Raw genomic sequence first — 25455 nt, forward strand, 5'->3', positions numbered from 1 at the left:
TATTCTTACTAGACTCATACGTCTCTCATTGAGACATGCTAGTGGTGATAGAACACCAATCACACTCAATGTTAGCACCATGGTGACTTTTGGTCTTAATACTTATATGTTCAACCGTTATGTTGGAGTCGTGGCTTGAGAGAGGATCTCCATATTGATACATTCGTGGGATCATGTGTTTGAGGTCGAGTGGACAATGATTTGGAGGATATCCTGGTAATTTATACATTATTATTGTTATTATATATTATTTTATATTAATTGATTAATTTTAAGTTCATGATATTTTTTTTTGCAAATGTATTTTGATATTCCTAATGTGGAGAGTCTAAGATCGAATTTTCTATCTTCGGTCACCATTAAATTTTGTCAATTTAAGTCATAACTGACGACGAAATATGTTTTTGGACCTTATAAAGGTCAAAATTGTTGTTTAAGGTACTCCAATATTGATGAGGGGATGTGGGGTCTTTTTGTTGAAAGTCGTGAATCTGAGAAGTGGACGGTAAGGGATTATCAAAAAGAAAGAAAAAACAGTTTTTCCAAGAGTTGAAAGAGTTTTGAATCATTCTTAAGTGTGTGGAATAGGATTGGGTTGTATTATGAACTTTAAGTTTTGTAATACCCAGGTGTATTCTATTCTCTTCTTCCTTGATTACTGTATTTCTGTATTTGTGTTGCTAAGGAGTGTTGTGTGTTTTTGAGGTGTTCGAAATCAACACTCTTGGTGTGGTTTGCCAAAGGTAGTGTGTTTTTTGAGGGGTTCAAGGTCACTACTTTGGTGTGTTGTGTTTGTAATCTGGTTTTAATTGCATAGTGGATTACCTAGTGGTTTCTAGGGACTGGATGTAGCTCTTGGTGTAAGAGTGAACCAATATAAATCTGTTTGTGGGATTCTCTCTTTCCCTGATCTTACATATATCTATTTTAAGTTGTTTTTATTAACTGCTGATAAAAACAACCGATTGAATCGCAAAAACAATCGGTTGATTTTATGGAAATCAACTAAAATAGGTTTGTGCTTTACTTTCCTTAGTTTCTTTCTTTGTGATTCTTCATTGACTTTGATTATACCTTTAAAGTTTTCGAAAATCTTTTATAAACAATTCACCCCCCTTTTGTTTAAGACCATATATTCTAACAAGAACCTCCATCTCTACATACCCGCCACCAAAAAGGGAATATGGCCCGAATGAAAAAATTGGGTGCATATAGTCATGAGCAATCACGAATAGTCTAAAAAAAAATTGTAAGTTATTTTCATCTAGTTTTTCATCTATTTTAAAGTCTTAATTATATGAAAAAATTATATAATTTTGGACTCTTGCAGGATTCCTTGGTTGAGCAAAGTTCCCAAGGTAATTTTGTACCTCATGGTCGTCAAGATATCCTACACGAAGCTAACAAATGACCTGAGCACCCCGGTCGTGTGCGTGCAATTGGAAAAGGGTTAGAGTTCGACAATTCTTCGAAGCTGCACTACAAAATTCATCCTCCACGGAGCCCAGCGAAGAAGTGATCAATAAATTACAACAAAAAATCATTGAGGATTTAAGTAAGCGAATGCAACATGATTTTGAGGAGCAGAGTCCGTGAATGCGACAAGAGTTTGAGTTGAAGAATTAACTGTTACGAAGGAGTTTCAATGCAGTAGGTTTCTACTCAGCCACTTATGGCTCTCACTCTCAAAAGCACAATGGGGAGTTATGTAGCTCCTACAACATCAGGGGATGTCATTGGCAAGATAAGCCAATGTGAGTTACTTTTAGAGGACGACACCATTTCTCGGGTGGTGGCCATTGGAAAAGTCTTTGAAGGGGTCACTACCTTACATAATGTGGCTCTCCGCCTGATGTGGTGAAGGTGACAGTGGACAAAGTACGAGTTCTTAAACTCGTGTTCCTCTACCTATAGATGAGGTAACTACTACGGTTGAGGTAGTTCAAACATTCATAGCCTGGTCCAAACACCTCATTCGACTAATTCCAAACCCCCAATTTGATTATATTAATTTATATTTATGTATTATATTTAATTTAATAAAAATGTTCTTTATTTTGTAGCACCTTGTTGGAAACCAAGTATGCAAATAAAGAAGCTTTCGGTTTCCATTGACGATCCTATAGCCTCTTTATTAATAATTGCTAAGGCTATAGGTATAAATCTAGTGGAGGATTTTGTGGAATGAAACTTTTTTTAGAAGAAACACTCACATCCCTCTATACATACACATGACGAATGTGTTAGAGTTTGCAGCTAGCAACCAGGAGCTAAATATAACCATCGTTCAATTTTTTATGATGTAAGTATCTTCCACCTATATCTCAATTTACTTTATTATATTAAATTATTGATTGTGCTTTAACTAATTACTTGTAGGTATTTGTTTGGAGTTTCTATTAATGACGGGAATCAATATGTGTATGGATTCTTGGATCCCTATTTCATTGATCTAACGGAAGCTAAGAAAATTGAAACCTAGGCATACATTCCCCAACACTTTGATTGGAAAGGCAACACAAATATATGTTTCCCCTTATATTAATGAGTAAGTTCAATTATAAGTTGTCAATTATTAGTATTTCATCTTTTAAATATTTTCTAACTATTTTCATGGATGATGCAAGGGTCATTGATAGTTATTTGTGTTATCCGTAATTGATAACACTGTTGTGTGCTTATGTTCACTACACAAGAAGTCAACCATACATCTCAAGCCAATAGTTGAAGTGTAATTACATTATGAACTTTACCTACGTATGATACTGAAACATCTAGTAACAAGATTTTTTCTATTAATCAGGGCATGGCATGGATATAGCATACTCAAAAGTCGACCTAGTGCAAATTATCAAAGCTAACATGGTTGGACCTAAACACTTGTAATTTTTTGTCTTCCTCTCTTCATTGTTTATCAAAATATCAATATTAACTTTTAATTTATATTGAACTGTAGTGTAATAAACAACTGAAAGGCTATGAGTGTGGTTACTACGTTATACAATAGATGGTTATTATTATAAGGGTAAACATTCAACAAGATTGGAAACAGATAATAATATTTAAATTATTCTTTATAATAAAAGTATATGTATGTTAACACTAATTTGAACTTATTTTGTAATGTAATTTTTTACGAATGATCAACCTCTACCTACGAAAGCAATGGATTATGCGAGAAATGTTGGGTCACATACTTCATTAATTTCGATTACTCTAGGATAGCTAATGAATAGTATATAGATTTAAGTGATATACCATGTTTCTAATGTATAAGAATTGGATAGATAGAAATATATATTGATGTTTGTAATTGATTTATCAATATGTATAATTTCATTGTTTAAAAGAATGTGTATCTGTCTTAATTGGTATCTAGCTAGGTTTTTAAATGAACATATTAATTAAAAGGAGGTACACATAAAACAATTTGAACTAAAAAAATACCATAATAGACGTATGGTATTGGCAAAAATCTACATCTATCATGAGACCATTTAAAAAAAAATAAAGGTATGAGAGAGAGGGTATAGACTGCAGTTTGTACAGAAACTATCGTTTATACCCTTCTCTGAATATACTTTGACCATATTTACTCTAAGTATAGTCGACCATTGATTAAAATAATCGTTGTTTGAATATGTTTTATATACTACAGTTTTAAATCGTCGTCTACAAGTTAAAAGTATAAATTACGTGCTGATACAAAATTATTATTAAAAACTTTAAAAACTGTTGTCTAACAGCTTTTTCCTGTGTTAGTTCAAAATAAAATAATCCTATGAAATGATAATGATTAATTACATATGTGCAAATGTTGGTTTTATATATTTCATAGCTGTACTGTTTATTTAACATATACATTTTTTATATTAATTATTTAAATGCATTTAATATATAAATTTATATACACATATATAATTAATGATAAATTTAATAATAATAACATAACGTTTTGTACTATTAATATTTACAGAATTCATTAATTGTTTTTTTTTTCAATATTTGCAATGCGCTTTGAGACAAAATCCTCAATCTAAAAGTCTTAAATTTTACAATATGTTGTTAGTTTCTTTATTTAACTTATAAATTTTATATTAAATATGTAAATAAAATATTTATGAATAATTAATATTAAATTTATTAAAGACAGATAAATTTACTAATATTTATTGAATACATTGAACATTTTACTTTTTTCAAAATTCAAAACCTAAAATTTTCTTACTCAATAGAAATAATGATAAATCCGATAATCCTTTCATGCTATTATACAGTCATATCCAGGTCTACAGTTTATCAAATTTATAAATCTGTCTTTTTTTTACCTTAGAAAAAGTTAAACATTTTTAACTTTGGTCTCAATTTTTTTAAAAAAAAATAGTTATTAAATATTTCTTCTTCCTTGTTAATAATAATAACGCTATTAATTATTAATTAAATAAAAAAAATTAAGTTAAATTAAAATAAAAATTAAAGTAAAATATTTAAAATAGTGAGATGAAATTAAAAAAAAACACATAACAAAAAAAAAATCATAACAAAAATTATATAAATAATAAAGATGCCACATCAGCACAAGATGCGTTGTTGAATGATTACGCATGAAGAGTTACAAAACTCTAACGTAACTGCAGGACCAAAAGTAAAACAAAAAAAAAAAAAACACGGCCCTTGCGTCACATTTCTTAGAGCATTCCTTCATCTGCGAGACACTCAATAAAAGGCATAAGAGCAGCACCCCACAGAAAACCAAATACAGCTGCAAGCTTTACAGACTTTGATCAAGAGCCTCTGAGATTCGTGAAGAATTCATGTAAGTTTTTCTCTTTGAACTTAGATGTTTTTTCAGTGGTTAGCTCTTTTACGATCCTGAGATATTTTTTCGCAACTAAATTTTTTCAGAAAGATGAAGGAGGAAGAAAGCGTGGAAAGCGCGGAAAGCTGGAATTTATCCAATGCGAGGAAGAGGGGGAGAACAGATATAGTGAAACAGGAACCCACAACGAGTCTTGAGGAACACCCGATGGAACAAATTCCCGGAAACCGCAATAGAAACGTGGTTGAGCAAGGGCAATTGGGTAGCGATGAATTACAATCTAATGGAAATATCACGAACCATTCAGAAGATAAGCTTATGGGGCTGGAAATGATGGCCAAACTACAACGCCGCACCAGAGGTTTAAGACGCTTAAGGAAGATACATGGTGTGAATTTGGTGAATCGAACTAATATATGCCCCAGAAGAATAGTTAAAAAGGAAATAGTAGAAGGGAGTGAGCGAATGCCTCAGGGCGAGATGAATGAAGCTGAGAAGGTTGCGGGAAATGAGAACAAAGTTTTGTTTGAGGAGGAAAAGGGTGTGAATACCCTCGAAAGAGTGAAGAGAATGAATTTCTTAAAACAAAAACGGTTTGGTCCAAGAAATACCAGGACACGTAGAAAGCTGAACACAGGAAAACGAACTTTGTTTTCGTGGATGATTGCTTTGAAAACAATAAAATCACGGGAGAAGGTTTATTACATGAATCACAGGAGTAAATGTATATCACTGGGTGGAGAAGCCGTTGGAGATGGCATTCTGTGTGACTGTTGTTCTCAAGTTGTGTCCATTTCTGAGTTTGAATTTCACTCATGGAGGCTACAAATCTTTAATCCATTGACTAGAGGATGCAATCCACTGCAGAACATATGTTTGGGAAGAGGAAGAGGACTTAGTCTCTTGAAATGCATGGCAGAAGCCTGGGATAAGCAAACTGATTTTTCTTCTAAATTGGTTCATGAGGGGAAGGAAAAAAGCGACGACATTTGTAGAGTTTGTGGGGAAAAGGGTGACCTCATCTGTTGCAATACTTGCCCATCAACTTTCCATCGGAGCTGCATGGGTGTTCAAGTATGTACCTTCTTGTAGTTTTAAGAACCCTTTTTTCAAATCATTATTTCATATAATTAACTTATTGTATACGATTATTTCATTCTGCATTTCTGATTAGCCTGTATAGTATGAATTGTTCTATTTTTATCACATTTTTTTTTATTTCTCTTCTGTTCATAATTACATTTTTCTTATTCTACATAATTTTCTATCACTACAAAAAATCATATGTATTTGACTATAGATGTATTTTTGTTTCTTTAGTATAGTTTTTGTGTAAAAATTATTGAACTATAACCAGACATTGAGCCTTTTGTACTCGTTATGTTGGTAATTTTCTTCTCTTGAATATCAAATCAAATTATTCGAGTGGAGTTGTCTGTTTAGTTTCATCACTATACTTTTTGCCTAAAAGATTAATCTGTTAACCAAACTTTGCGCATATGTACTCCATTCCTAACCAATTCTTATAAAATTTTATTATTGAAAGAAATTGACATGAAAATTTATTTTAAATTACCTATATAAATAACTATTCTTAATAGCTTTTAAAAATAGAGACACAAATAGTATAATCTATTTTAAATTTGTTTGGATTGTACTTTTTTTTTATATATGACATTTTTTTACAGTACATCTCATGAGAAGCACAGGGAAAATACATTATTGAACCAAATACTTAATAAACATTTTCCTTTGGTGATTAAAAAAATATTGTACCGAAATATAAACACTTATCTTTTTTTTTTCCTTGCAGGCACTTCTAGATGGTGATTGGAACTGTATGAGTTGCTGCTGCAAATTTTGTGGGTTGTATTGTGGAAAGGTAGAGATCAAGTTTGAAGGGTTTGTCCCGTTTGAGATATCGTCGGAATGCCTTGTATGCGAGAGAAGATGTATGTCCTCTACATACATAATGTATTCTTTTATCACTTAGATTCTCATTTCTGAAGCTATTCATGAACACTGTATTTATCGTTTTTTTTAGATCACCAATGCTGTCTTGCTGCCAGAGGAGGCAATTCTGCTCGTTCCAAAAGACTCTCCTTATGTGGAAACGGATGTAGGAAGGTATGATCTATTTATTTCATGTTCTTCAATCTTATGCTTACTTGTAGATTTATAGTGGCCATGTTATTATGTTATTCTGTCATACTAAGTTGGCTTGTGACTGTTATATGTTTTTGTGTTTTTAAATATTTACAAAAGCTTGTTCTTTTATTTTTTGTTGATTAACGATTTTGGGTTAATTGGTTAATCTTTATTTCAAGTTTGATTTTGTATTTGGACTGCGCTATCTAAATGTTCCATTTTATTTAATTATTTTTTTCAATAAAAAACATGGCTTGTGTTCATCTTTTACTATCATTACAATTTTTTTTTACTTAATTCACATTTTCTATAAGTCAAATCTATCTTTATATATAAGACAAAACCGATGCACTGCACAAGTAACAGTGGGGGCCACACAACTAGAAAAACTATTCGCTCCAATACATTCATCTGGCAAAATATTGCCCTAATGAGGGCAATTTCAACCCTCGCGTAGTTTTTCTCTTTTACCCATCCCAACAATGACAATTTGGAAGCCTACATAATTTTTACATCCACCACATCCTTTATTATTGACAAGACTCACAGTAAAATGTTATCGCATCATTTAATTTATGTAATAGATTATACCTATTGAAACAAGATTTGGTTGTTGTTGTTGTTATTACAAGGTATCCCTAGTGATGATAATCTAACTAATATGTAATTTATTTTGTCTTCCAGATACACGAGGAACTTCAAAAGCTTCTTCGTGTTAAACATGACATAGAGGATGGCTTGTCTTGGTCTTTTCTTTACCCTGAGGATGTTGACCCTAATTTAAAAAGGTTAGAACCCGCTAAGGTTGAATGCAATGCCAAACTGGGTGTTGCATTATCTGTATTGAGTGAGAGCTTCATGCCATACATTGATGGAAGCGGGGCAGATATAATACAAAGTATTGTATACAGTTGTAGGTAAGTTCACTTGACTTACTATGCTCTTTTACGTGTTTTTCAACACTTTCTTAAGCTGATCTAGTTGCAGATTTCACCTTCAGTTTTGGAATACATGTCTAATTATTTCTGAAGGAATAGAAAAATAGGAAAAAAGGATACTGACAGAATGAGTCCAGACAGAGAGTCTAGCTAAATAATTATGGTAATAAGATTTTGTAAAGTTTGTGCTAGATATTTGTTCAATAGAGAAAGTTGATAAGGGATCAAATGCAAACAACCTTCAGAAAATATGGAAAAGAGATCTTTTAGAGAAAATGATTCACTATATATATATATATATCAGAACAGAAATAACAGAACTGAAATAGCAATAGAATTGTCACTCCTCAATAATGATTCTCTTGGCCCTGAGCCTATTGTCAGTCAATGAATCAGAGTACTATAAAAAATACAATGTTTGAATTTTTAAAAGACATGAATGAAGGGCTTAAGGTATAATATATCCAACTTAACTTGTGCTCTTAAAGAGAATATGGGTAAATCCTTGTGCTCATTTGAGGTTCCTGATGAAGAGAATGATGAATAGAAAACTGTTTGAGGTGAGTTGTGCAGGGCATCACAATAAGGATATCAATGCATGGTAAAGTTATTTATTTGAAATGATTTTGGATTTTGACATTCACAAGTGAGTTACGTGTTCATTGAAGATCTAATATCTGCTATTGGGTTGATAGTTTTTTTCTTGTCATGTGTGGTCATTATATATCTTGGTCAGGTCAAACTTCCCTCGCCTCGACTGTAAGGGGTTTATTACTGTGATTCTTGAGAAAGATTATGAGATTATCAGCGTTGCATCAATCAGGTATAAATGTCTATTCAAATATGCTTATAAATGCGTTCATGCAACTTTATATATGTATATGCAAAACGAGATTTGCTGATAAAAATATACATGCATGCCAAACTAAAATTGGAAAATAAATATAACTTGTGAGGCCGAAAAAGAACAAAATTTATTTCCTTTGGTGTTGGATTTCTTTTGGACCAGCTCTCTACAGTGCTGGAATTTGTTTGCGTAAATAGAATGTTTGCATTATTGAGATATCAAAAAAATATCACTCTTGGATATTTTAAATGGTTTGGTTTACTATTTTTGGTTCTTATTTCAGTTTCCAACTGTATGTATCAATATGATTTTCCTTTATGATTATAAATGATTCTGTCAAGACTGGAATTTGCCCATAACAAAATTGCATTATTAGGAGTATAAAGTCTAATTTCTTAAAAGTTTTTCTTAAAGTGTGTATGCAAATGTGAATAGCTTACCATGAAAGGTAAAAAAATCCAAAGAAAAATAATAAAAACTCTAACTAATTACATCTAAATTTTGTCCTATTTAAAATTACTGAGATTGCAACAGGCAATCATTGTAATAATGAGTGAACAAATATGTTGATAGAATAAACTGATACACTATATATAGGTTGTGATTTCATTTTACTTTTTGTTGATAGCTTTACTTAGCCCTTTTCATTTGCTTACCTGTTTGTAGATTATTTGATACTATTATGGTATTCATACTCGACGGATAATTTGAATATTTAGACTACATTCTTTTGAAAAATATAGCTTGAAACGATAATACTATAAGAAGTCAGGAAAAAACAATTCAAGTTTAAAATTCTTTTGTGACAAGATTTTGGCATTCTGTTTGATGAAATGATTTTCAAACACTATTTCTGCTGCTCTATTGTTTAATTTCGGGTAACATGTTTTAGAGTGTTTTGCAAATCAGTAGTATTTGACCTTGTTTACTGCTATTTTTAAAAATTTGTTTTCTGTGAATTTACTTTCTTCGGGTATGGTTAGATATGCTCTATCCTTATTGTTCAATTCCTGCCCTACTGCTAAGAATCAATTTCCGTTCTACAAAGTTATTGATCTTTTTTATGTCACCTGTGCATGACTGCATGCTGGGAAGAGTGAATGTGTATTTTTTTTTTTATCAGCAAGAAACAACTAAAATGTGTATAATGATGATAAATTTGTTAAATAGGATTCATGGGAACCAACTAGCAGAGATGCCATTTGTTGCAACTGTTTTTGGATATAGGAAGAAAGGAATGTTCGCACGGCTTCTAAAAGTAATTGAATCGGTGAGTTCCTTAAGGTTATTTGTCTCTTACGTGTGCTCTATAACATTGTTCACAAGGTTTTGAAAAATTATCCGCAACGTCAAGATCATTTTAGGTTTTTGTGACTGTATTGTGGCTGAAATTGTCCTAATTCTGCAGATTTTTGTAAAATATCAAAAGTTGTAATGAAACCGCGACTATAATTAATCTACATTTTATTTTGGTTTTGCTTACTTCAAAATTAACTTGTGTTTCTATGATTATTACTATTTACCAGGTACTCAGGCACCTCAACGTTGAGTTATTGATCGTACCAGCCGTGAAACAAGCAAAAGAAACTTGGGTTCGTTCCTTTAGGTTTGAGCCACTTGATTCGAGAACCGAGAGCATAATAAAGGGTGTGAATCTGTTGGTGTGTCGTGGCACAGAAATGTTACAGAAAAAGATACCAAAGCTTACATAATATTCCTGGTGAGAATTTGATTCCTACAAAAGGTGCATTTTATTAGAGACTGGAAAATGTTCTGTATCCCTAATGGACGCACACACTAACACAGTTCCAAAACCCATTTTGTGTGTCACGCACATACTATTGCATAAGCAAGTTGACACATTTCTTTTTTCTATCTAGGTTTGTGGAGGGTGACACCAAGATACAAATCAAGTTCAATCTCAGAGGATAAACATCATTCTACATAAGACTACTCTTTCTATTTTATCATTTGGCGGACGAAACTATTTTACATTTAATGTTCTGTTGTAGACTTACTACCTTTGTTTGGAGTTATTGTTAATTAACAATATGGACACCAAAAAGCACTTTTTAGAACTAAAGAAAATTAAGACAATTTGGTCATTTGTGTGTTTCCTTTCAATTTGGTCACTAAGACTAGATAGGACCTGTCATATTTAAAAATGATGAGGAGCCTAAGTTTTTGAGCTGATGAACTCAAAGGTTGGTCTTGGTGTCCAACCGAATGAAAGGCTTCCATTTTCTTTGTGAATGATCGTCCTAGGAAGTGTTTGAAGTGTGATCTAAATAGATAAGGTATGATCCTAGGTTTCAACGTATTTATTGTTGAATGCTGTTAGTTTTCATGTAAAAGGGTTATGGTGCCCTTGTGCCCTTCTAATAAAATTTTCAAAAACGAGAGTGAAACAAGTTTTTTTTTTATCAGAGAACCATTATAATGGTAAAATATAGTTTGTAGGTACATTTTAAGTAAATATATTAGTTACATTTTAAACTTATGTTAGGATTTTAAGATATATTGTTTTTAAACAATTATAAACATTTACATAATTTTCGTTTTATTTTTCCCAAAATGGATTAAAATAGTATTTTATTATTTTTATGTCCTTAGTTAGCAATGTGTGGATGTGGTTATATAATTAGTCTACATTCTTATTTTTTTGGCATTTTCTAATTTATATGATTTATATAATATTTTCTTAATTTTATTTTTTCTCTCTTCATTACAAGATCTATTAAACATTCTTATCTTTTGTTTTCTTTAATTACTTTTATAATTGTTAGAAATTGATTTTTACACTTTTTTATCATTTGTTTAAAAATCCAAATATATAATTGTTTTAAAATCTCTCACACACTTATGAAAGTATAGCTTTAAAAGACAACCTTGGATGAATAAATTATGTTTTAAAAAATTATTTTATACTTTATTATTTTAAAAAAAACATATTTGAAGTGTCTTAAAACACAGTATCAACTAAAAAATGTAACTCAAGTGACTTTTAAAAGGAAACTTTAATATTTAAAAAATATATATAGTCATATATGTTAAAACACAATTTTGACACCGCTTTTCGTTAAATAAAGATTATACTTTAATACACTGTTTATCCATATTTTGTATTTATCTTTTTAAAATCTATCTGTTTTCGTAATTATGAAATATACATCTGTATAACAGTTGGACTTAGTTGTGGGTGTTGAAAAATATAAATATTACTTTGTCCTAAGTGTGAATGTGCAAAGATAATTAAACATAGTTGGGATTTGGTTATGAAGATTTTTTTTTGGCAGATTTTGCTGCTTTTAATTCTTGAACTAGGGAATAAATGTTTTCTTCATTTTGTTTGGTTTCCAAGTCTGGTAATCCTTAATTGCTTGGTGATTTCAAACCAACTTTTTTAGTGGGTTGTTTGTATGAGATAATATCAAAGTTATTACTCATATTGAAAAAGGTGTTAGGTAAGATTATTGATAATAAACAATCGATCTTTTTTGAATGAAAGAGTTTAATGGATTATGTTCTTGTTGGTAATGAGGTGTTTGAGGAGGCTAAGAGGACGAAGAAGAATTGTATTTTTTTTAAGGTTTATTATGATAAAGCTTACGATTATGTGAAGTGAGATTTTATTTATTACATATTAGAAAGGCTTGGATTTTAAGATAAGTGGATCTTGTGGATTAAATCTTATCTTGAATCTATTTCGGTATCTGTTTTTGTTAACGGAAGCCCGACAAAGGAATTTTTGTCGTTGAAGGGTATGAGACAATGTGATCTTCTCACTCCTTTCTTGTTTCTTATAGTGGTTGAAGGTCTGACAAGAGTTTCTAGGAATGCTGACAATTTTGAAATGGTAGATAGTATGGAGATCGGGAGTAAGAAGGTTAGAGTAAATATGCTTCAATATGCGGACGATACTTTGTTTTTCTGCCATGTGAATTCTAAAAGTGTGTTTAATATTAAGGCGATATTAAATTGTTTCGAGCCAGCTTCGTGTTTGTGAACTTCTTGAAAAGCAGTATCAGTATCGAAGGGATGAGAGTGGATGCGTTCTAGATTCAAGATTTTGCGACTATTCTTAAGTACGATGTAATGAAAGTTCCTTTCAAATACCTGAGATTGCCTATTGGGATGTCATAAAAGGGAAGCGTTTAGGAACCATGACTAGAATCAAATCCAGATTGAAAAGATGGAAAGGGAAGAATTTTTCTATGGTGGAAGGATTTGCATATTAGGTTGAAACTTCTTCAAAATGTTCCTATTATTTTATTTGTTTATTTTTCTGATAAAAGAAATGAAATTTACCTATGTAAGATACAAAAACCTCTAGGGCATATATTAGTGGCAGCAGTTGGCATATCCTAGTATTAACAATTTAGACTGTTCCTACACCAAAACTAGTATTATTATTTGCATGTTCCCACGCAATTAAGTTTTTTTTATGGTAATTATTAAGTTCCGCTAAAAAATACTATAAACTTATTTTTTTATTGTCTTGTGCCGCTGCCCCTGTCTAGCTGTTTTCCAATTCTTATTTTCTTATCTGCATGTGGCGTTTTCTGATCTAGCTATTCACTGTCTGGATGCAAACCATTGCATTCGTACAATCAAAACACGATTACTCGATGAGCCAATACTATAATTTATTCAAATATATTCACCTGTCACAATTTCTTATAACTATGAAACACTTTGAAGACTTAATAATAATATTATTAATAACCAAGCTACTCTAACGACAAGCTGGAGGTTGAGACTGAATTTCAACCTGCAAAACGTCTTTTATGCCGATCTGATGGAACCTGACTGGGATCTCTGCTATATATATATATATATATTGAGTATGACACAAAAATAGGTACACTGGCATTTCAGCTCAATACAATCATGATTCTTCAACATATTAAAGACAAAATAAACTTGTGCTCCTATGAAAAAACCCTGCAAAGTTCAGAGTTCAGACCATTTTCTGGTCTTTCTTCTAATTCAACCAGAAACTGCCTTGTTATTTCCCAAGATAGCCCAATCTTGTTTTCTACATAACATTTTAAAATTTCTCAAAAATTCTGAATTCCCCAAACGTAGTGTATATAGTGGAAGAATGAAAGAGAGTTTTCCATATATGGTAAGCGAGTCAGTAAATTATTATATTAATTTTGAAAGAAGTAAAAACATTCGTGTTTTTTTTATCAGAAAAAACATTCGTGTGATTGTCTATAAGTGATGAAAGTTTGATCTAAAAGTTCGTAAATGTGATTACTTAAGATAGTGTTGGTTGGAGTGAACCTGATCTAAAATGTGTATATTAAATGGTCAATTACAAGATGTGTATATTAAATGTTGAAATGTTCGGAAAAAAAATGTATATTTCTTCTGTGACCGTACTTATTACATCTCGAACTTTTACAAATTCATTTAATAATATTTAAAGCTAACTTGACAATTAAATAAATATTTAACAGGATCATAGATATAATTATTCAATGGCTAATATGACAACCTTCAAAATTGAGATTAACTCCTTTTCACACAAACATACAAAATCATTCCTATTCATATTTTACAACCTTTACGAAATAGAATGACTGATATATAGAGTAGAAAAATAAACTTATAATATTTTGTAGAGTAATTGTATATTTACATATCTTTTCTAAAAATATTACTTCACAACTCTCTTTATTAATATTACAAAAAAATATAAATATAAATAAATTTAAAATTATTATTATTATATTAGTAGAAAGAGTTGATAAATGCTTGTTTTTTAAAAGAGATGTGAATTATTCATATAGAGAAAATAAAATGTTGAAAAGATGCATAAGGACATGGAATGCATGGCTAAGGGGACCAACTTTGGGATCGGGTTCAGGTTTCCATTACCCACAGACCTTCACAAAACAAAAAAAACAAAGAAAAATCAAAGACGTCACTTCCCAACTAAATAAATTAATTAAGTAGCAAAAATTGCGAAACAGCGCATTAGTTAACAAAGCCAACATAATTATGCGGAAGAAAACTTTATAATGTTAATTAATTCTTACAAAATGTCGATTATACCACTAATTAATCTCTACCTGGCACCCACGTTAAGTTTTTTTCAACTTACAGATGCACATGCAGCTTCTCAACAGTTACTGTATCTGAATCGAACATCCATCACCACCGACGGCAACGTCGCCGGCACCGGGATCCTGCGGCGGAGGAGAAGAGAGAGAGATGAGGCTGAGAAGAAGATCAGAAAAAGCGCAGAGGATGAACTTGTGAGTGCTCCTCGGGTTGAGCGCGAGGTAGCAGAGAAGAAGCTCGTGCAACGCTTTCCAATTGGCCGCCACGTCGATCAACTCGGGGCGCGCCGCCACCATCTCCTCCATGGAGCGGCGGAAATCTGCGTAAGGGTTCGGCGAGTACATCTCCACCGCAACGCTGCCGTCAAGCGCAGCTTTCGCCTTCTCGTCGACAGTGGCGACGGGTTTTTCAAGCGAGGATGAGGAGGTGGCCCAATCGGCGTCGGTGATGGTGGATTCGACGATAGAGTTGGAGCGGCCGGGGTCGGTGAAGAAGAAGCGTTGGGAGACGAAGGCGGAGGCCAGGTCAGCAGGTTCGGGTTCGGGTTCGGGTCCGAGGCTCTGGAATGGGTTAGTAGGATCGTAGTTGAAGTTTTTGATCGGGGACGGTGACGTGGCGGATTGTGATGGAGGGTTTTGATTTTGATTTTGAAGAAGGGTTGAAGAGGTGGCGGTAGGGTGAGATTGTGGTGTGAACGGTTGCATGGAACTTGAGAAACATAGGTTCAAGTTCAAGCGGCTAAGGTTGTTTCTTTTTCTTCTTCTTTCTCCGGTTGGCAGCATGTTTGGCATCATGGCATGATCGGTTTAGGTGAATTGTGAAGAAAGAAAAAAGGAAGAAATAAGGTATATGTATTATAAATTTGATTGCATGGATGAGTTAAATTATTTCTTTTTTCCGAAAAGAAAAAGGTTGAATGAAAGAGAAAGGGATTCTGTGGTTTTGGGGTTCGTACGATTTCAACGGTGACGGGACAGCAGTAGAACGAAGTGGTATTAAAATCGGACCCACTGTCTTCGATCAACCATTGCTTTCGTCTAAGGCGCGTAGCTGCACGGCCTCAACAGTTTTTGTCTCTCTACTTTCTACCCAGAAAGAGACACGAGAAAAAGGGGATTTTTTTTACATTCATTTGTTATCATTCACATGAAATTTAATTAAATCAGGTTAGTTAAGATTGTTCTAAGTGTTATTCAGTTTAAGTTTCAATTTGTCTTGTAATTATTCCAGATTTATTAATAATTAACGCAGGTTTTTATTTATGGGGATATCAAAATGAAATTTTAATTTTGTTTGAAAATAATAATAATAAAAGCATTTTAGAATTACAATATTGTAAATTGTGAATAAAGGGAAAAAATATAAAGAAAAACCAGCATGATTTGATATCATGATTGAAGAAAGAAAAAAGCAGAAGAATTGTATATTTTTACACGTATGTGACATAACTAAATATGATAGTTAATTCTAACAGTAAAAACCATCTAAATGCAAGTTAATATCCGTCAATATGAAGAATCTATGTGATACATTATCAGCTTTCAATATAGAAAATGAAAAGTTCAGAGTCTTGTATAGATATCAACAGGTATAGATATTAACAAGTCACACTCAGAGTCTTTCACATAAACTATAGATTATTTTATATTTATTTTAATAATTAATATTCATATATAACTATATTTTAATGTAAAATATTACTGAAATTTAATATTTATATCGATTTTCATTTGAGCAACCAGTTCTTGCGCTGCATAACATAAAACAACCCTCAAACTAGAAAATAGACCTTCAAACATGTTAACGTATTCTTCTAGACCTTCAAACATGTTAACGTATTCTTCTTTTATTCAACAATTTCAAACAAGTTAAATGAGAGATTTGGAGGCAAAGGAACAATATTTTTTTAAAGAACACTAGTATTGATCGAGTAGAGATGTTCGTTGTACCCTCCTGAATTTGATCGAACACATACTAATCAAAGTCCAAGTCAAATATATTCTATTTCAGCCTAAATCGTGATAAAACTGAGCATGTTGACCTGCTCCACTCTGGCAACCCGAGGTCCAGGCCGAGCATGCCAACCTTCTCCATTTTGGTTGCTCAAGGTCCATATCAAGCATGTTGACCTCCTCCATTTTGGCAAGGTCTAAGCTAAGCATAACGACCTTCTCCATTCTAGCAGCTCAAGATCCAGGGCGAACATGCTAACCTCCTCCATTCTAGCAGCTCGAGGTCTAAGCCAAGTAGGACGACCTTCTCCATTCTCTTTACCGTCCCGAGACTAAGGCTAACCAAACACGTCCAAAACGCGATAAAGTGGGCTTTGATCTAATTCAGTGATCTTGTTAAAATAATGTTAGGAATAAGCAATCTCATCACAACATAATTAATGTGTTTTTAATGCACAAAATCTCGACCTTTTTAAGTGCTCTGATTTAGTTACACTGTATCCCTTATAATATCACATAAATGCCTCGAGTAATATCCCTTATAATATCACATAAATACTCCGCATAATATCTTTGATTATATAACATAAATGCTCTAATTTACTAGCACAATATCCCTTATTACACTATAGAAATACTTCATGATATTTATATTTTATGAAAAGATATGATAAATGGTGACTTTAACACCGAGAGAAACCAGGGTCAAAGATCCAAGCCCATGAAGGCTTATAAATACATAACCACTCACAGGAGTACTCTAGACTCATACCTTGCAATATATTCACTATATACATAGAAAGTTATGCTCTTACTTGAGGGTCAAAGTGTTTTCTACATGTGGAGTCCCCCTTTATTCTTATGGAGCTGATTCACTGAAGCTTGAAAGGAGACTATTCGGAACTTACCCGGATTCTTACCGACCTTGAACCAGTGAGAACATTCGTATTGACTCAACTAAAGGCATAAGCATAGATTACAGGCCAACTCTTTTTACATATTTTTAATTGGTTGTAAGTGTTAAAAGTGAATTGAAGAAGTATTATTATTTTGATTGATATTGATATAATTAAATAAGAATTTTTAATATTTAACTTATTAACAAGAAAAATATGAAAACATTAAAAAGAAATAAAAAAAGAGATAAAAATAATTTAGTAAAGAAAATAGTAGATTAATAAAAATGAGTGGGAAAGAAAATGTTACAAATTTGTAATATCATAAAAATTAAACTAACATACATTTTCGGAGACTAATTTCACATTAACTATTTTATGTGGATTAATAATTTTGGAAATAAAACAATAAGGACTGAATTAAAGTTGTAATATCTTAAAACAAACCTAGGGTAAGAAAGAGCAAAGATAAAATTTTGTTTTCCAAATGTTATTTAATATGAAGATTGTAACTAAATTAAAATTGAATAGTGAAACTATAAATTGACATTTTAATTGGTGCGGGTAAGGGGTTACACACCCTACTAAACATGCTTTCTTTTTTTCTTTGCTTAACATTTTGTCTACTTGAATTAATATATGAGAAATAAAAAATTTCTTTGCTTAACATTTTGTCTACTTAAATCAATACATAATATATGAGAAATAATAATGTTTTTCACTACTTTTAATAATAGTTTGATATTTAGATGGTTTAAAAAAAAATTCACTCTTTACATTTAACATAAAAAAATTAATAAATTATCAATCAAATTTAACTTGTTCATGAATTAACATATAACACCATATAATTATGTCACTCCTAAATTTGATAAAATGATTGCATTTTACTCGTTTTTAATAACATAAGACCGAAATTGGGATAAAAAAACTATTAAACTTATTTAAATATTGTTTATATCTTATTGTAAAATTAGTAACTTACATAGTTTTATAAAATATGATATTTTACAATTTATATTTTTAAAATATATGAAATCAAATTCATATAATTCTTCCGAATTTCATAATTTATTATTTTATAAATCTTTTAAAATCTAAATTATATAATCCTAATCATAAAAATATTTAAAAAAAACATTATAATTTTACAAAATATTTTAAAGTTTACATAAATTCTTTTTATGTAAAATTATCTTTTGAAAACTAATTGAATACACTCTTTTAACATATATTTGTACCCATATAATTTTTTTTTTAATTTTATACACTTGTAAAATATTACAATTAAAATAATTTTAAAATAAATAATATTTTTCTTGAAGTCTTTATCATAAATCATTGTTTTGACACGTTTCACGACAAGATATGAAGAGTTTTTTATACTTTCTTTGCACACAAAAAAAAATTAACATATTTTTCAGCTAACTCATAATTTTGTAGAAGTATTATATTTCAATATGATGTTTTGCTCCTTTTCTAAAAAAATACCAGTAAAATAAATAAATTTATATAGGATTTAACTAATAATTTAAACCAACTATTCTTCAGAGGAAGAGTTACTCAAATTGAATATTTGTAGGTTTTAACATTTGAATTTGATTTCATCTTGATTTTATTTTTTAAATAAATATTTGATATGTTAAAAGTGATAAATATATTTAGATATCTAGTCTTCACACATGAGGAACTTATGAGGAACTTTTTTGGATACTAAATATTACTTTCCAATATAATTAATATAAAACTAAAAATTGAAAATATATAATCATTTATCTAATGTAATTTTTTATATTCTAAGTATAATTTCATATAAATTTTAATTTATTTATAAAAAACATATAAATGTTAATTTGTTCAACAAAGAATTTTTTTTCTTATATTTACTTAAAAACACAATGAGTTAAATGTGTGTAGCACACATATTGAAGGGATAATAAAAATATTATTAATATTATATATGATAAAAATATTTTTTATGAATATTATAATAATTAATAATGTTATTAATAATAGGAATAGTAATAATATTATTATTAATATTATGATTATTGTTGTTTTTATTAATATTATTAATATTACTATTAAAAATATTAATATTATTATATTTTTATTGTCATTAATATTATTCAAATTATTATTAATACTATAAATATTATTATTAATATTATTAAGATAATTATTAATACTATTATTAAAATTAATAATATTATTAATAATAATACCAATTATAATAATAATAATATTAATGACATTATTAATATTATCAATTATCATTAATTAATTATTATTATTATTATTATTAACATTATTCATTATTGTTAACATTATTCACTATTATTAACATTATTCATTTATTATTGATATTTTTAATATTATTATTATTAATATTGTTAATATTGTTATTAATATTATTAGTATTGTTATTAATATTATTAATATGATTATTAATATAATTAATATTTTTATTGATATATTAATTATTATTAAAATTATTAATAATATTATTATTAATTTTAATAATAATCATAATAATAATTATTATAATGTTTAATTATCTTTTTATTCTCTTTATTAAGAGTCAAAAGTGGATTTATTCCTGAAATTTTTAAAAATTTCATTCAAATATTTTTAAATATGTGACTCATTGTTCTAAAAAAAGTTTGGACCAAAACTTTTTTAAAAAATGTTGGGAAAAAATTGAACATTTAAACAAAATGTTGAGTGACATTGAATTTTTTTAAAATTTAGAGGGTGAAATTAATTTTTAATCCAATATATGGATTAAAAGGATAATTAAACCAAATAATAATCATCATTATAATAAGAATAATAATATTCATAATATGATCACAAAGTTTCTCATCTGGGTTGTCAATTTTTTTTCATAAATAATTTGTATGTAGCGTTGTTTTACCTTCTAATTTCTACAATAGGTAATAGAAAAAAACATTAAAGTGAAAAATACACAACTGATTAGCGAGATAATGCTTCAATTTTGGGATCATTAATCGAGTTAGCAGAAGAAACACAAGGAAATTCACATATTTTTTGCATACTCATATCAAGAACTCAACTCCATCTACATGAACACTTCCCTGGAAATTTATCATAGACAAATTCCATGGCCAACCTTGAAAGAAACCCTACCAATGGATCCTTTCTATTATAAGATACAAGCAAAATACTCAAAGTACAAGAAAAGTATTCTAGTATTGATAAGTGTCAAATTTCAGTAATATTTCATTTTAAAATATAGGCACTTTGGATATCAATTGATAAAATAAGTATAAAATAACTCTTAATTTTTTAATTTATACATTTTTACATATTTTGTGATTTTAATTTAAATAAGAACGATTTATTTACAAATTTGTGTTAATTTCAGGATTCTAGGAAAGAATGAAGATAAATGGACAAAAGGAGAAAATACAAAGCTAAAGAGGGAAAGTTGGTATGCATCAGCATCACCAAAGTTGCCGCAAACTCGCAAAAAGCCAAGACACCACCAGTGGATCTCGCTTGAGCGAGATTGCTCCAGTAACGTTGGGTCTTTTTACGTTTAACTTGCCCAAGCGAGCCCATTAACGCCCAAACGAGAAGTCACTTAAGCCCAAGCAAATTATGTTAAATAGGAGGCTTCATGCACAACCCTAAATGTGCAAGATTGATTGGAAAACATCATTGAGTGAATTGTAACCCAATTGGGAGAATATGAGGCGTAAGAAACATTAGAGGAGGCAGTCGTCAAGGAGAAACATCCTAAATATTCTTTTCATGCTCTCCCTGCTTGTAACAGTCATCATGTGAGGCTAATTCCATCCTTTGGGATTGGGAGTAATTTTTTCAAACTCTTATATATTGAGATGATATCTAAACATAATTATGTTCTTGATTGATGATTGGTATTATTATTTTGTTTGTAATGCTTAGTTTACCATGATCTAGAATCTTAAATTTGACTAGAAAGTATTTCTAAGGTTCAGACCTAAATGATAATACTTAACATATTTGAATGCTAGGAATAGATTTGAAATATTAATTGCTATCAACATTTGATCTTAAGGATAAGTTTTTTTTATAAATATGCGAGGAATCGATATTTAGGAAGCATCTTAATAATTTTATATGCAAGGAATCAATATAAATTATTTTTATACGAGCATCAATATCAATCAAAAGACACAATATTGTCATGCTAATCAAAATACAAAAGAGTGAGAAAGATGAAACTCAATCCTTATTTTTCCAATTGAAGCAACAACTTGTTGACTTGTTTTCTTGTTAATCATTGCCAGCATAACAAATCCGTCCCTGGGGAAAATTATTACTTTTGAAAATGTGGTGCACTTGTCGTAGAAAATTCATCAAGTATCAAGCATGAAAATGACAATGGGGAAGAAAAAAAACAATTTTATAATAGAGTAGGAAAAACCTTTTATTCATTGAATTGTGTATGGGTTTGTGAAGGGAATAAAAGCCCTGGACATAATGGACTTAATTTCACATTTCTAAAAATCATCAGGAGATAATCAAAGATGATATTATGAAAGTGGTAAATGAATTTCACTACTCTAGAAAATAGCCAAAGGAATGCAATGGAACTTTCATAACCTTGATTCCCAAAATTCAAGATTGACATAAATTAAAATAATATATACCTATATCTTTGGTATGTTATTTTTATAAGATTATATCAAAAGTATTGGTTGGAAGACTAGAAGAAGTACTAAGAAAATAATAGATGAATCACGGTCAGATTTTTTAGTAGGGAGAAATATGTTTGATAGTGTTCTAATTGCAAATGTTGTTGTGTGTGAACTAAAAATTAGGAAGAAAAGTGGCTTACTTATGAAGGTGGACTATGAAAAAACATATAATTCAGTAAGATAAGAATTTATTGTATACATGATGTAAAGGTTGTGATTTAGTGACAAACAAATTAAATGAATTAGAGGATGCTTGCAATCAACAACAATATCCATTCCTATCAATCGAAGTCCAGGGAGAATATAGTCCAACAAAAGGAATCAGACAAGGTGATATCCCCTTACATTTTTTCTCTTCCTTCTTGTACGCTAAAGATTAGCAGGTATAGTTAGACAAATTGTAATATCACAAGTGTTAGAGGGAATTCAGGTGGGGAAAATTAACATAGAGATAGATATGTTGCAATTTATAGATGATACAATTTTCTTTTGTAAGGAGAAAACTCAAAATGTAATAATAATAAAATGCATCCTAAGATGTTTTGAGTTAGCTTCAAGTTGAAAAGTGAACTTTTATAAGAGTAAGTTTGGGGATAAAGTTAAAAAGAACCATTTAGAATTATATGTGGGCATCCTAAATTTCACAACTATGTCTTTACCTTTTGACATATTTAGGTATGTCTATTAGGGGAAATCCAAGAAGGAGAGATGTGTGGGAAAATATTTGATCTTGAAATTTCGAAAAGGACTATCAAGATAGAAAGGTAGACAACTTTCCTTTACTGATAGAGTGAGCTTGATCAAATTGGTTATCATAACTCTCCCACTAGTTTACTGATACAAGTACAAAATATCTTCACCACCCATAGGCTAAGTAATCCCACCACATCACCAGCCAATTACATTAACCAAAAGTGCAAAACAGAGTTTCCAGGATAGCAACCATACCTTAAAAAAAACATTGCCTACCTAGCATCCCACCTAAACATTCTAACCAAACCAGTATCAGCCCCTGTCCATTACTGCATCAAATCAGAATTGGATCGATCCTTGACGCTGAACACTGCATATTGTGATGGTTCCTTATAGGCTCCATAGACACAACCTCTACACCTGCATCACCCGCACCTGCAACATCCGTTAGCTATCTCCAAAACTTTATCTCCCCTGCAGTTCATGATGTTGCTGTAATACCAACGTGGAACTATTGTGCTCAAAACCACGACAACATCCTTCCAACAAGTCCCTACCATCAACATGGTCCAAAGTGTTGTGTACTCACCCTTCTCCAACAAGTGGATCAAACCAGCAACTACTTTGAAAATATGCTTGGTTTGTGTTGAGAAACTCACTCCACACCTAACAATAAGTGATTCCCTGCATTGCTTCTTCCCTCCTGCATTGCTTATTCCCTCCTCCTAATACATATTGTATTCGGTTCAAATGAGTGCTACTATAGTAACTGACTTTAGAGTTTGGTTAACTACATATTGATATACCTTCTTATTAGGATTTGGTTTGTTGTAGATTCACATAACACAGTTTTTATTGTTGCCAAGTGCATTCACTCACCAAAATCAGCATGCTATCTTTATTACACCGTAGATTGACTATAGCTCATGATGCACCCGAGTGATTAGATTGCATAAGAGCTCTTTGATATGTTGCCCTTATGATAAGTGCCTAATTTTAGTAATATTTCATATTAAAATATAGGCACTTATGAGGATTTATTGCTAATTTACATATAAAATAATCTCTAATTTATGAATTTATACTTTTTTACATTTTTATGAGCTTTATTTGAATAAGAGCATTTTATTCCCAAATTTGGTGTTAATTGCAGATTTCTAGGGAAGATTGAAGATTTGGAATAAAGGAGAATAATTTGAGCTAAGAAGATAAAGCCGGAAAGTCCCAGAATGGAAAAAGATGCAAAGAACGATTGAGCCTTTTTTATGTTTTATCATTTAGTCCATCAGCGCAACACAGGAAGCAACCTAATCCTAGAAAACTAGGATAAATAGAGGGCTAGAGGCTCAACCCTAGGGTGCCAGACTGAGAGAAAAACACCATAGAGTGAATTGTAACCCAATTGGGAGAATGGAAGGTGATAGAAGTATGCGTGGCTAATTCTACCCTTTGGGATTGGGAGTAATCTTCTCAAACTCTTATGTATTGAGGTGATATTTTATATATTAATATTCAGTTCTTGATTGATTATTGGTATTGTTGTTTTACTTTTAATTTTCCGTGACAAATTGAGAATCTTAAATCTGACCGGGAGGTATTTTTAGGGTTTGGACCTAAACAACAATACTTAACATATTTGAGTGTTAGGAATAGACTTGAAATGTTAATTGCTATTAAAAGTTTGAGCTTCGTTCTAAGTTGTTCTTATAATTATGCGAGGGATCGATAGTTAGGCGACATTCTTAAGAATTTATATGCGAGGAATCGATATAAATGATTTTTATACGGGCATCAATTTCAATAAAAGAACTTAATATTAACATGCTAATCAAAATACTTGAGAGTGAGAGAGATGAAACTAATCCTTATTTTTCCAATTGAAACAACTAATTCTTTGTATGTTTTCTTATTGATCAGTGCCAACACAATTAATTCAAAACTCTTTTAATTGTTCTGTTTTTATATTTAGCGATTATTGTATTCGATAATTCATTGTTCCTTGTGGGATCGATATCCGTTCTTAGGGACAATTATTACTTATGACAAACGCAGTGCACTTGCCGTAAAATGTCATCACCTTACTACATCAAAACAGCAGATACTTATAGAGCTTCAATGCAAAAGAAAAGATTCAGACATGTTGAGCTAAACTGTTTATAATTCTAAACCAGTTACGAATACATTGTTTTTTCCATACTCCATCCATTCATTCTACCTTATACCTTCTGCCCCCTATAACACATATGCACCATAATTTGTTTCCACTTATGCAAGGTTAATTCTGCTCAGAAAACTAGTTACAATATAGCTAATTCTTCACACCTAATCCATTCCTACTTCCAAAACCATAACAGTGTACTTTCCATTTGACCTCGTACCTT

At 30.7% G+C, this 25455-nt stretch overlaps 2 protein-coding genes across 2 annotated transcripts; one reads left to right on the forward strand and one right to left on the reverse strand.

Moving 5' to 3' along the window:
* The first annotated feature begins 4787 nt into the window (after positions 1–4787).
* On the forward strand, positions 4788–11002 carry LOC137816037 (increased DNA methylation 1). Its single transcript, XM_090298589.1, has 8 exons — positions 4788–5893; positions 6633–6771; positions 6864–6946; positions 7652–7884; positions 8642–8728; positions 9923–10022; positions 10279–10472; positions 10633–11002. Exons 1-7 carry the CDS (start codon positions 4910–4912, stop codon positions 10462–10464), a joined length of 1812 nt encoding a protein of 603 aa, XP_090154715.1. The 5' UTR covers positions 4788–4909; the 3' UTR covers positions 10465–10472; positions 10633–11002.
* Positions 11003–14576: 3574 nt separating this feature from the next.
* LOC137816185 (transcription repressor OFP16) lies at positions 14577–15648 on the reverse strand. The gene has a single exon (XM_068619268.2). The coding sequence runs from the start codon at positions 15616–15618 to the stop codon at positions 14890–14892; it is 729 nt and encodes a 242-aa protein (XP_068475369.1). The 5' UTR covers positions 15619–15648; the 3' UTR covers positions 14577–14889.
* Between the last annotated feature and the right edge of the window lie 9807 nt (positions 15649–25455).

This window comes from Phaseolus vulgaris, chromosome 1, assembly GCF_051622355.1.
Source record: "Phaseolus vulgaris cultivar YP4 chromosome 1, ASM5162235v1, whole genome shotgun sequence".
Classification (NCBI taxonomy): domain Eukaryota; kingdom Viridiplantae; phylum Streptophyta; class Magnoliopsida; order Fabales; family Fabaceae; genus Phaseolus; species Phaseolus vulgaris.